General features: G+C 39.3%; 1 protein-coding gene across 1 annotated transcript; it reads left to right on the forward strand.

The window, feature by feature from the left end:
- The first annotated feature begins 10,125 nt into the window (after positions 1 to 10,125).
- LOC134540780 (beta-1,3-galactosyltransferase 5-like) lies at positions 10,126 to 13,493 on the forward strand. Its single transcript, XM_063383696.1, has one exon. The coding sequence runs from the start codon at positions 10,395 to 10,397 to the stop codon at positions 11,400 to 11,402; it is 1,008 nt and encodes a 335-aa protein (XP_063239766.1). The 5' UTR covers positions 10,126 to 10,394; the 3' UTR covers positions 11,403 to 13,493.
- Positions 13,494 to 13,529: the final 36 nt, after the last annotated feature.

Below are 13,529 nucleotides of genomic sequence, written 5' to 3' on the forward strand. Positions count from 1 at the left end.
TATATTACTTAAATAGAATTTTTTAATTATTTCATCAGCGAGAATTAATTTATCTCATTCAAAGGTACTTTTTGCAAGTAGTTCTGCTTTTCAACAACAGATGTCGCCACATATTACTTGCAGGTAAATAATATTTAGTTCTTTTATGCGGGATGCGGGATGCTCACTAACGATCGAAATAGAACGATGGCTTCGCTAGACTACAAGGAGAAGGAAGTTCGTCCATCCTGTTAGTGCTTCTTAGATTTCTCAGAAATTATTTGACTGAGTAATGATATTTTTTTTTAATTTCCGCCTGATAAAAATATTACAAGTAATGATTGAGTAGCAGAAGTTCACTAATTATATGCAACCTTGAATAAAAAATGACATGCTTCATTAAGTAAAAAAATCCTTCATGCAGAGATAAATTCCTCATCAGTAACCAGAAGCACTCGGAGAAAACCATCAGATGTATAGTCAGGAATAATCAGAAGCACCCAGTGAAAACCATCAAAATATTGTCAAGAATAATCAGGAGCACACGGAGAAATCCATCAAAATATTGTCAAGAATAATCAGGAGCACACGGAGAAATCCACCATAATACTGTCAAGAATAAACGGGAGCACACGGAGAAAACCGCCATAATATTGACAAGAATAATCGGAAGCACACGGAGAAAACCGCCACAAGTTTTCTTTGATATCATAAAATTTCAGGAAAAAATAATAAAAAATAAATTAATAAAAAATTTAAAAAAATAAAATAAAAAATACATAAACAGATTCTGCTAGCTTGTGAACTTCTCATTGTTGAGCAAAGATATAGTTCTAGTACAAGCAATTGGAGCCTTTTGAAGCATTTGGAGCCTTTTGGAGACATTTGGAGCATTTGGAGCCGTTTGGAGCATTTGGAGCCGTTTGGAGCATTTGGAGCCTTTTGGAGACATTTGGAGCCGTTTGGAGCATTTGGAGCCGTTTGGAGCATTTGGAGCCTTTTGGAGACATTTGGAGCATTTGGAGCCATTTGGAGCATTTGGAGACATTTGGAGCTTTTGGAGCCGTTTGGAGCATTTGGAGCTGTTTGGAGCATTTGGAGCATTTGGAGCATTTGGCGCCGTTTGGAACATTTGGAGCAATTTGGAGCATTTGGAGCCGTTTGGAGCATTTGAAGCATTTGGAGCCATTTGGAGCATTTGGAGACATTTGGAGCTTTTGGAGCCGTTTGGAGCATTTGGAGCTGTTTGGAGCATTTGGAGCATTTGGAGCATTTGGCGCCGTTTGGAACATTTGGAGCAATTTGGAGCATTTGGAGCCGTTTGGAGCATTTGAAGCAATTTGGAGACATTTGGAGCATTTGGAGCCGTTTGGAGCAGTCAAGCATTTGGAGGCTGTCAAGCATTTGGATGCCGTTTGGAGCATTTGGAGCCATTTGGAGCTGTGTTAAGCATTTGGTGGTTATTGGAGCATTTGGAGCCTTTTTTTGGAGCTGTTGGAGCATTTGGAGCCTTTTGAAGCATTTGTAGCCATTTGGAGCTAAGAAGTAGTCGATGCACGTCTATGCAGGGCTAAATGTTTATAAGATTGCTGGCTTTCGCAAGTGATTCTGTAGTAGGATAGAAATTGTGTAATAAATATTATGTTTGTAAAAGACTTTGAGGTGTTTTATTTCTCGAACCTTACACTTTTCTGGTACTTTTTTAAAATTAAAGTTGATTTGTATCGGCCAGGGATCGAACCAAGGACCTTAGTCGATTTAATCAATCAGTATATAGATTACAAATTTATTTAATGAATTTTGAACTTTTTCACGAATCTCTAACATTACAATTATGAATTTCCAATATGGTGGTCTTGATGTCTGATAGGATGATGTTAGTAGAGGTTTTAAAGTCTCTTTAAGAATGATGAACATGGTATATTGAAATTATTATTTTTTCATAAAATTAAACATTATTGCATCGATCGGGTATCGAACCAAGGACGGGAGCGGATCGAATCAATATGTAAGTTAATGAGTGATTTATTTAATGAATTTTGGATTTTTTCCCGCTTTTCTAGCTACATTATTACATGATTTCAAGATGGCGGTCGAATTTCAAGATGGCGGGGGCACCTCGGTAATAAATGATTACTGCACTGTAGCGGGTTAGAATAAAATTAACCAGATGGAAATGTACTCCATAATACAAGTACACACACAAGATGGAGTACTCTGGCAGGTGGTAGCTCCTGGTAGCATGTACTGAACATAAAATGTCGGATCCATGATGGTCGACAAGGACAAAGTCAAATTTCAAGGACAAAGTCAAATTTCAAGGTCAAGGTCAAATTTCAAGGTCAAGGTCAAATTTCAAGGTCAAGGTCAAATTTCAAGGTCAAGGTCAAATTTCAAGGTCAAGGTCAAATTTCAAGGTCAAGGTCAAATTTAAAGGTCAAGGTCAAAGGCCAAGGTCAATGATCAATGTCAACAGTTGAGGACAAAAGTATGGTGACCAGATAATTATACTACATGGTATCGGCACACTCTAGCAGACGAAAACAAGATGGTGGACTCCAGCGGATGAAGACAAGATGGTGGACATGATGTCATACCAGTTGATGATATAAACCTTGGTACTGGTGGTGGTAGATCAGTCTAGGTAGCTTTCATGGAGGAAGGATCGACCGTTTACTCTCGTCGGGAATCGAACCAAGGACGTACATCGATATAATCATACAGAATTTAAATACATTAATTTTTTGATGAATTTTGGAATTTTTCCCGATTTTCTAACATAAAAACTACGGATTTCCAAGATGGCGTCCAAATTTAAAGATGGCGACCATAACGATAATTGCAACATTAATAGGATCCAATATGGTGGTCGTAACGTAAAGTGTAAGAATGACATGGTACTCAACCAAGATGGCGGGTGTAACGAAATATGTAACATTTATATAATCCAAGATGGCAACCGTAACGATAACTGCAACAGTGGTTTTTAATATTTTTTTAATTCGATTAAATAATTTTTTTAATGATTTTTAAAATTTTTCCCGATTTTCTAACATAAAAATTGTGGATTTTCAAGATGGCGGACGTAACGAAAATTGCAACGGTGACGTCATAATCCTATAAACAGATTCTGCTAGCTTGTGAACTTCTCATTGTTGAGCAAAGATATAGTTCTAGTACAAGCCAGAATTTTATGTATTTTTTATTTTATTTTTTTAAATTTTTTATTAATTTATTTTTTATTATTTTTTCCTGAAATTTTATGATATCAAAGAAAACTTGTGGCGGTTTTCTCCGTGTGCTTCCGATTATTCTTGTCAATATTATGGCGGTTTTCTCCGTGTGCTCCCGTTTATTCTTGACAGTATTATGGTGGATTTCTCCGTGTGCTCCTGATTATTCTTGACAATATTTTGATGGATTTCTCCGTGTGCTCCTGATTATTCTTGACAATATTTTGATGGTTTTCACTGGGTGCTTCTGATTATTCCTGACTATACATCTGATGGTTTTCTCCGAGTGCTTCTGGTTACTGATGAGGAATTTATCTCTGCATGAAGGATTTTTTTACTTAATGAAGCATGTCATTTTTTATTCAAGGTTGCATATAATTAGTGAACTTCTGCTACTCAATCATTACTTGTAATATTTTTATCAGGCGGAAATTAAAAAAAAATATCATTACTCAGTCAAATAATTTCTGAGTAATCTAAGAAGCACTAACAGGATGGACGAACTTCCTTCTCCTTGGAGTCTAGCGAAGCCATCGTTCTATTTCGATCGATAGTGAGCATCCCGCATCCCGCATAAAAGAACTAAATATTATTTACCTGCAAGTAACATGTGGCGACATCTGTTGTTGAAAAGCAGAACTACTTGCAAAAAGTACCTTTGAATGAGATAAATTAATTCTCGCTGATGAAATAATTAAAAAATTCTATTTAAGTAATATATCTAATTTAAAACTCTTAGTTTGCATCTGGCATTAGTCTCGGTAACTAATATGAATTCCGATTTAGGATCTGACGCTGTATCGAAACGTCATCACTGTAGATACTGTAGCAAGGTGTTTACCTTGAGAAAGAATGCTAAACGACATGAGAGAAGCGAGTGTAATTTGGGTCCTTGTCAAAAACCATTTTTTTTGCAGTCAGTGTCAGAAATCCTTTGGTAGAAGATATTACTTGGATAGACATTACAAGACCTGTACAATTAAGATGAATAAAGATAACGAAGACTGGGCTACAACATCGCGGAAGAGGAACGAAGGCGAAAAAGCTAATGCTAAAATTACTGATCTAGATCAAGATAATAATTTAAAATCTAAAACAAACGAAGGAAGTTGTAACCACATTAGAAATGAAAATATATTTACTCCAATATCTAGTCGTCTCCATGAAAATGAGAAAGATGGAGAACCATCTGAAGCTTACAAGGTCGAAGACTATGATGAATCATCTGAAGCGTGCATGATTGAAGATTGTGGTGACACATCTGAGGCTGACATGATTGAGTACTGTACTGAAGCACCTAAAGCAGGTAAGATCGAAGACTGTGATGGCGGTCTGAGACCAAAACGACGGAAACGACGTAATAAAATAAATTATCCTAATCAAGTTTGTGGTGCTGACATGATTGAAGACTGTGGTGACACATCAGAAGCTGGCGTGAACGAAGACTGTGCTGACACATCTAAGGCTGACATGATTGAGTACTGTACTGAAGCACCTAAAGCAGGCAAGATCGAAGACTGTGATGGCGGTCTGAGACCAAAACTATGGAAACGACGTAATAAAATAAATTATCCTGATCAAGTTTGTGGTGCTGACATGATTGAAGACTGTGGTGACACATCTAAGGCTGACATGATTGAGTACTGTGCTGAAGCACCAAAAGCATGCAAGAGCGAAGACTGTGATGGTGGTTTGAGACCAAAACGATGGAAACGTCGTAATAAAATAAATTATCCTGATCAAGCTTGTGATAATCACTGTCACGATGACGAAAGTGACCTTGAGGTTGGTGTCAAAACGATAGACCCCAGAGATAATAATATTTATTATAAACATGCAAGGATGATGAACGCAGCAGAAGAGTTTGATTATACCTCATGGGAAGATCCTAACATATTGGTTGACAGGCTACGACTACTACATGGATCGCTTTGTGCAGGAAACTATTCGAACATTAAAGAAATATCCTTCATACTCAAAGAACTGAGGGAAGCTGGCTACATACAATAATGGCTTAAATTAAATGTGTATAAACTTGAAGATAAATTAATATATTTTCTTTCCAAATGGTATCTACCATTTATCGAAATCTGATTTCTAAATAAAACTTATAACTTAAAGGTGCAAAATACGTTACCACTGCCAGTCAAAATGTATACTAATAAAGACATGTTAGTAACCATGCCAAGTTCGATAAGAAAAGTAATTGGAATCAGTTGGAATCAATTGAAGATGGAGCTCTTGGAACAATTGGAGCCTTTTGAAGCATTTGGAGCCTTTTGGAGCTGTTGGAGCCATTTGGAGCATTTGGGGCCATTTGGAGCATTTGGAGCCATTTGGAGCATTTGGAGGCCGTTTGGAGCAATTGGAGCCTTTTGAAGCATTTGGAGCCTTTTGGAGACATTTGGAGCATTTGGAGCATTTGGAGCCGTTTGGAGCATTTGGAGCCTTTTGGAGCATTTGGAGCCTTTTGGAGACATTTGGAGCCGTTTGGAGCATTTGGAGCCGTTTGGAGCATTTGGAGCAATTTGGAGCATTTGGAGCAGTTTGGAGCATTTGGAGCCGTTTGGAGCATTTGGAGCAATTTGGAGCCGTTTGGAGCATTTGGAGCAATTTGGAGCCGTTTGGAGCATTTGGTGCATTTGGAGCCGTTTGGAGCATTTGGAGCCATTTGGAGCTGTGTTAAGCATTTGGTGGTTATTGGAGCATTTGGAGCCTTTTTTTGGAGCTGTTGGAGCATTTGGAGCCTTTTGAAGCATTTGTAGCCATTTGGAGCTAAGAAGTAGTCGATGCACGTCTATGCAGGGCTAAATGTTTATAAGATTGCTGGCTTTCGCAAGTGATTCTGTAGTAGGATAGAAATTGTGTAATAAATATTATGTTTGTAAAAGACTTTGAGGTGTTTTATTTCTCGAACCTTACACTTTTCTGGTACTTTTTTAAAATTAAAGTTGATTTGTATCGGCCAGGGATCGAACCAAGGACCTTAGTCGATTTAATCAATCAGTATATAGATTACAAATTTATTTAATGAATTTTGAACTTTTTCACGAATCTCTAACATTACAATTATGAATTTCCAATATGGTGGTCTTGATGTCTGATAGGATGATGTTAGTAGAGGTTTTAAAGTCTCTTTAAGAATGATGAACATGGTATATTGAAATTATTATTTTTTCATAAAATTAAACATTATTGCATCGATCGGGTATCGAACCAAGGACGGGAGCGGATCGAATCAATATGTAAGTTAATGAGTGATTTATTTAATGAATTTTGGATTTTTTCCCGCTTTTCTAGCTACATTATTACATGATTTCAAGATGGCGGTCGAATTTCAAGATGGCGGGGGCACCTCGGTAATAAATGATTACTGCACTGTAGCGGGTTAGAATAAAATTAACCAGATGGAAATGTACTCCATAATACAAGTACACACACAAGATGGAGTACTCTGGCAGGTGGTAGCTCCTGGTAGCATGTACTGAACATAAAATGTCGGATCCATGATGGTCGACAAGGACAAAGTCAAATTTCAAGGACAAAGTCAAATTTCAAGGTCAAGGTCAAATTTCAAGGTCAAGGTCAAATTTCAAGGTCAAGGTCAAATTTCAAGGTCAAGGTCAAATTTCAAGGTCAAGGTCAAATTTCAAGGTCAAGGTCAAATTTAAAGGTCAAGGTCAAAGGCCAAGGTCAATGATCAATGTCAACAGTTGAGGACAAAAGTATGGTGACCAGATAATTATACTACATGGTATCGGCACACTCTAGCAGACGAAAACAAGATGGTGGACTCCAGCGGATGAAGACAAGATGGTGGACATGATGTCATACCAGTTGATGATATAAACCTTGGTACTGGTGGTGGTAGATCAGTCTAGGTAGCTTTCATGGAGGAAGGATCGACCGTTTACTCTCGTCGGGAATCGAACCAAGGACGTACATCGATATAATCATACAGAATTTAAATACATTAATTTTTTGATGAATTTTGGAATTTTTCCCGATTTTCTAACATAAAAACTACGGATTTCCAAGATGGCGTCCAAATTTAAAGATGGCGACCATAACGATAATTGCAACAATAATAGGATCCAATATGGTGGTCGTAACGTAAAGTGTAAGAATGACATGGTACTCAACCAAGATGGCGGGTGTAACGAAATATGTAACATTTATATAATCCAAGATGGCAACCGTAACGATAACTGCAACAGTGGTTTTTAATATTTTTTTAATTCGATTAAATAATTTTTTTAATGATTTTTAAAATTTTTCCCGATTTTCTAACATAAAAATTGTGGATTTTCAAGATGGCGGACGTAACGAAAATTTCAACGGTGACGTCATAATCCTATAAATGGCTTAACGCTGGCTTGAGTTAAGGATGCTTAAGCCAGTTTTAGGAATTTGTGTTCTTTCTAAGGCAAAAGACATTTGTGGTTTTTCGAAATCCTAATTTTCCATCGAAACGGGAATTTTTCCCTCGAAAACGGGAATTTTTTTCTTTAAACGGGAAATTTTGAGTCATTTTGAGTCAATTTTGAGGAATTTTGAGTCAATTTTGAGGAATTTTGAGGAATTTTGAGTCCAAGATGGCCGCCGTGACGTCACAATCCAAGATGGCGGTCGGCACCACAGGCACCACAGCCTGAAGCCTGTTTCAGGAGCCCCATTTACATACTACTGAAATGCTAATTATTATTTTATACTAGTTTTTTGTTTCCACTGTGAATCAATTTATAGTTGCGCAACCGTTTCACACTAGCATCCATCTCCATTCTGTCAGCCGAGTGAGTGTGAATGATGTTTTTGCAAAGGCATTAATCGGCGCAAGAGATACCTCCCTTCTTGGCAGCCGACTCCCCGTTATATATATATATATATATATATATATATATATATATGTATCCCATTATGTACTCAAGTAGTGTTACAAATCAACATGGTAGATAACGCTACTAACTCAACTAGTTCTTTTGTAAATCTACTATGGAAAGTTTTCAACACTCATGAACAAAAACATCAAATGGAGTTTTTATTACGGTAATAAATTTATGTATTAAATTATGTGTTAATAAAAACCTAATAATTACTCTTTAATATGATTGTTTTGTGAATGTGGGTTTTCTCGTGGTAATGCGATACAATCTGATCACTTCTACAATAACTGAAGAAAATGAAATTAGCAGGTACCTATAATTATTTTGAGGCATTTATTATTATTCTACCATCTAATTACGATAGTTATCGGCTGTCTCGTTCAAGCTTAAAAAGCATTGCCAAACGATTTTTTGATACATTCTATCGTCACGCACTTTCGATCACATAACTTAATTTGCAGATCCATAGATGGCAGTGTAGTCGGCAATTTATTGTATGTAGGTACAGAAAAACCACGTTTAGTTTTCGGTCTTTCATTTTATGGTCGTTGATTGGGAGCTTAGATCAGGAGGAAAGTAGGGACACAGTGATTCGTCCAACATGCTTAGAAAGGTCGCGTCTGGGTCCACTGTAATCTGTTGCATTTGGCAGGGGAAAAAAAATTGGTTGTCTGTAAAGTCGGTTTACGGATGATAGTTTAACGTGACGTCATAACAAGACATTGATGAAATGATTGCATACTTTTATGAATAAAATTGAATAATTTTTATTGAATTATCACTATTTTGTATGGATACAAAGAAGTAGTGAAATGAAATCTACAATTTAATTGATAAATTTACTTTTATTTTTACTCATTAATTAAAATGTTTATTACTTTAACGAACAGATTATTTTAACTATAACTTTTATACATGTTTGCTATTTAACTTCTTCCAATCTGTGTTATTCTGTTAATGATAGGACGATGATAGGAAAAGAAGGAAACGAATGGGAGTGTTTCAAGTTTAATGTGCTTCGAAAAAGTAAAATCGATGGTTGTTCCAATCGAGTGGAAGATAGATGGATGCGGCGCAAGCGTACAATGAGCGTAACGGGACACAGCGTAACGGGAAAATGTGCGTTACGGGACACTTTTTAGTGCGTGCAGCCGGGGTTAATCGATTTATTAGACGTTGTCACGTCAAAAATTAAAAGGAATTTGTGCCATACCTGTAGACACTCGAAGAGTGAAAATTAATGAATGGGTCATTTGTTTCGGTATCAGACCACTAGGCGCATACCTCGTCGGGTACTTTATTTTAATATTATCTGCTACGGACTGCAACATTTGTGTAATCATGTTAACCGGGGTTAAACTAACCCGAATCACTAAAATAAAATTTAAAGTAATACCGATATGTTTACAGAAAAAAAAATGAACCGATGAGACGTAAAACCAAAATAAATAAACAAAAACATGTTTCTATAAAGTGAAGCTAAATAAGTATTCGTATGTATTTTTTAAATTGTTTTATTAGGACTTAATGTCTATTTGAGAGTGAAGTAGCTTTGCTTCTGGATTGTAGCCGTGTCCTTGGCGAATAATTCACCGATGTTTCGGTCGACATTGCATTCGCCAACATCAGGGAGCAGTTACCTACTGAGGTAACTACTAGGTAGTAGGTACTAGTAGTAGGTAACTTCTCCCTGATGATGGCGACTGCAATGTCGACCGAAACGTCGGTGAATTATTCGCCAAGGACACAGCTACAACCCAGAAGCCAAGCTACTTCAGGCAATGGCCGTGATAGCCTGCGAACATTATTTTTTGAGAGTGAGTTCATCAGAGAAGGTAACACACAGGTCCGAAATCTTTTTGACAGTGACTTGCTAGTATGCAGCTCATATCGGTGACCCGTCGATAAGTTTGTAAAATTATCTCCCTTGCATCAACAAACGTTCCGTGGAAAGTATCGATCTGATATCACTTGTTTTATCGCAGCGTGGGTGCAGGATTTTGAAAGAGCGCGCGCGCGCACTCAGAGTGCTTCAAGCTTTCAGACACGGCGGCAGCGTTTCTGCGGCGTTACTTCCGTTCCGTCTGGGCTGGACATCTGTGACTTCCTGAACGGGAGATCTCCGGAGTCAGGAAGCTGAGTTTTGTAGCAGCCAGGCTGCGATATGGGAGGTAAAATCTCTCGTGTCAGTTGGGACGATTCCTGAAGTGGTGAAGTGCCTTTGGAGAGGCAAAGCGTAGATTCTCATAACTCGAGAGACTGAAGACTTGTTGAAGTTTGGTGACCAGCCAGAATCGCGATGGCGTCTTTTCGGTTCGCTTCCCCGAGGTCGCGACCAGCGGTTTTCGGCGTTCTGGCGGTGTTCTCGTCGGTGTGTTGCGTCCTGGTGCTGCTGAGTTCTCACGAGGATATCCTGGAGGCGAGCGTGTTCCCGCTGTCGGTGGACTACTACGGCGCGGCGGTGTCTTTGCTGTACCAGCGGGGGTTCGACGTGAGCCCGCGGACCTGCCAGGTGGGAAAGAGGCGCGTTGAGGTGTTGGTGGTGGTGTACTCCACCTGCCGGGACATCGCGGCGCGGAACTCGGTCCGGCGCACCTGGAAGGCGCACAGCAGGCCCGGGGACGTGTCCGTGGTCTTCCTGGTGGGGCGGTCCTCCAACCTGAGCTGCACGCACGGGCTGCGGGCGGAGTCGCGCACCCACGGCGACCTGATCGTCTCGCGCAACTTCGACTCGGGGGCCAAGCTGACGCTCAAGTCGGTGGCCATGGTGGAGTGGGTGTCCGACCACTGTCCCCGGGTGCGGCGCGTTGTGAGGACTGACCACGACGTGCTGCTGAACGTGCCGAGGCTGCTGGAGGTCGTCAGGTCAACCCGCGGGGACAGGAGGACCGTGTACGGACACCTGCTCCGAGGGACCCGGCCCGTGAGGACCCCGGGCGACGAGTGCTGGGTTCCCCGGTCGGAGTACCCGGCCGACCGGTACCCGGACCACGTGCTGGGGCGCGCCTACATGTTCACGGGAGACCTCGCCCGACTACAGTTCTCGGCCGCCCTGAAGATGCGGTTCTTCCGGATGGAGGAGGTGTTCTTCACCGGGTTCCTGGCAGAGCGGCTGGGCGCGCGGCTGGCCCACGTGGACGGCTTCTTCGCGGCGCTGGACGACGTCGGGAGGGTCAACGCCTCGGACGACCGGGAGTGGGCCTTCGACCCGTGCGACCTGAGGCGCAGGGTCGCCGTCCAGCACGGCGGGCAGGACGCCATGTACCAGCTCTGGCGCGTTTTCAACGACCGGTCGCGCAACTGCTAGGGAAACTCCTCCTGACGGGAGATCCCAACCGTCCTCGAGGCTTTCGCGGCCATTGTCTCAAGCAGCTTGGCTTCCGGGTTATAGCCGCAGCCCCTGGCGTTTCAGTCGACATTGCATTTGCCATCATAAGGTAGCAGTTACCTACTGACCTGTTCGCGCTGCAGAAAAGGCAGCTGTGGTATGGACAATAACCATGCTCTTTTGTATATCCTGTTAGAAGGTAACTGCTACCTGATGATGGCGACCGCAATGTCGACCGAAACGTCGGTTGAATTGTTCACCAAGCACACGGGCTACAACCCAGAAGCCAAAGCTACTTCCTATCCTCGAGGTACTTAGTCGCATGGGGCTGATGAAGAGATGAACTCTGGATGCTAGTTGAATCCCGAGCGCAGGTTTCACTATCAGCTAATATTCATTTAGGTAATATGGGTTTTCTGCCCCAAAAGGTTCCTAATGGAGCATTGTAGGGTGTTATAACTGTACAAAAAAGTTATTTATATGTTTTAACACATGTACAGTCAGCCGTAAAATGGCCCATATAACTGACTATGTGCCCTTCTTAACTAGAACTTCTCAACTGTGTCTATTTATGTAACGGTCCCACATGATGGTTACTTCATTTCCTTGGCATTGCTATGAAATAAGGGATTTCTCTATTGGTTTATTTCGATATTTCACGAACATTTGTTGTCGTGTTACTAATTTCTTCACCATATATAAACCGAACATCATTCCTGAGCTTTAAAAGGTCACACAATCGATCTTAATATTGAAAACTTGCAAAACTTTTTTTTTTCCTTTTTTAAACTATCTTAAGTAAATATAGTGTATGTTGAAAAACTTCGAGACTAAAATAATTGTGCAAGAGCACTATACACACACAGGAATATTATTTACATTATAGGCATGACAATAAAATTAAATTATCGGTCATTGCATGTGAAACCTAGCCTTAAAGATCAAACCACATTTGTCACCTGCCCTTTAAGTTTTACCTCAAATCATGTTTTTTTACAGCTCATCAAATCAAAATGTTTATTTTCTTGATTTTTTTCGGAATAATTAACAAATTAAATGATTCAAAAAATGAATAATTAGATTTTTTAAAAAGGAAAGTGAATTCAAGTATTAAATGCTAAAGCTTGTCAACCATGGTCACTACTTCAGGAAGTAATTGTTCTGAATTGTTAGGCGAAATACATTTTAATAATCTCTAGAAATTGAAAAAAAAATTAACTAAACAAGCACATTTTATCGTGTTAATAATTACAGAAAAAGTTTTCATCGTAATTAAATTATTTTGATATTTTCCATTTTTTAATATGCTGCTGGTGAAACCTGCCCTAACACCGAAGGACTTATTTGTTACAAAAATTGTAAAAAAAAAAAAAAAAATACTACTTTTGCAACAGCGTGGTTGACTGAAAGTTATCAAAAATACAAATTTTCTCTGTGCTGTGAGATTATTTCTGTTTTAATCAGCTACACTGTGATAGTGGCACAGAGCATGTGAAGATTGTTTTGATATGTTCATATCAATGATAAAATATAAAAAAAACACTTTGAGATAGTAAACTGCTTCATGTGACAATGGCTGGCCAAATTCTAACAAATGAAACTGGAAATTTTGACAGAAATAAATTAGGATAAATAAAAATTGTAATTTTTGAACCGATGTTTTGTGTGCGAATGCCGCTTCGATGTTTGTACTGTGCGTATGAAACTGTGCTATTTGTTCATGTTTAAATGCAGAAAGTGTTTTGGAGCATCAAAATTAAACTTTACATTGTTTGGTTTAGTAAAGGTACTAGTTGTAAACAAATCCATGTGTAATTGAATACAATAACTGATTTGGACAAATATATCGGCACATTGTACGTTTATGACATGCCTATGCGTAGAATAAAAGAAAAGTTCTGTAACATTATTAGTCTTTGGGTGCTTGCATAGGCGTGCGCACGGTAGGTGCCACAGGTGCCTTGGCACCACCATTAAGGCGATTGGTGCATGGAAAATATTACGACAAAACTAATTTAACTGTACATATTTATTTTTGATGCTTCTTTTTAAGACATAATATACCTAGGATATTTTTAATAAACTTTTTTTACTGAGTTATGTAAT

Source organism: Bacillus rossius, chromosome 17, assembly GCF_032445375.1.
Source record: "Bacillus rossius redtenbacheri isolate Brsri chromosome 17, Brsri_v3, whole genome shotgun sequence".
In the NCBI taxonomy this organism is placed as follows: domain Eukaryota; kingdom Metazoa; phylum Arthropoda; class Insecta; order Phasmatodea; family Bacillidae; genus Bacillus; species Bacillus rossius.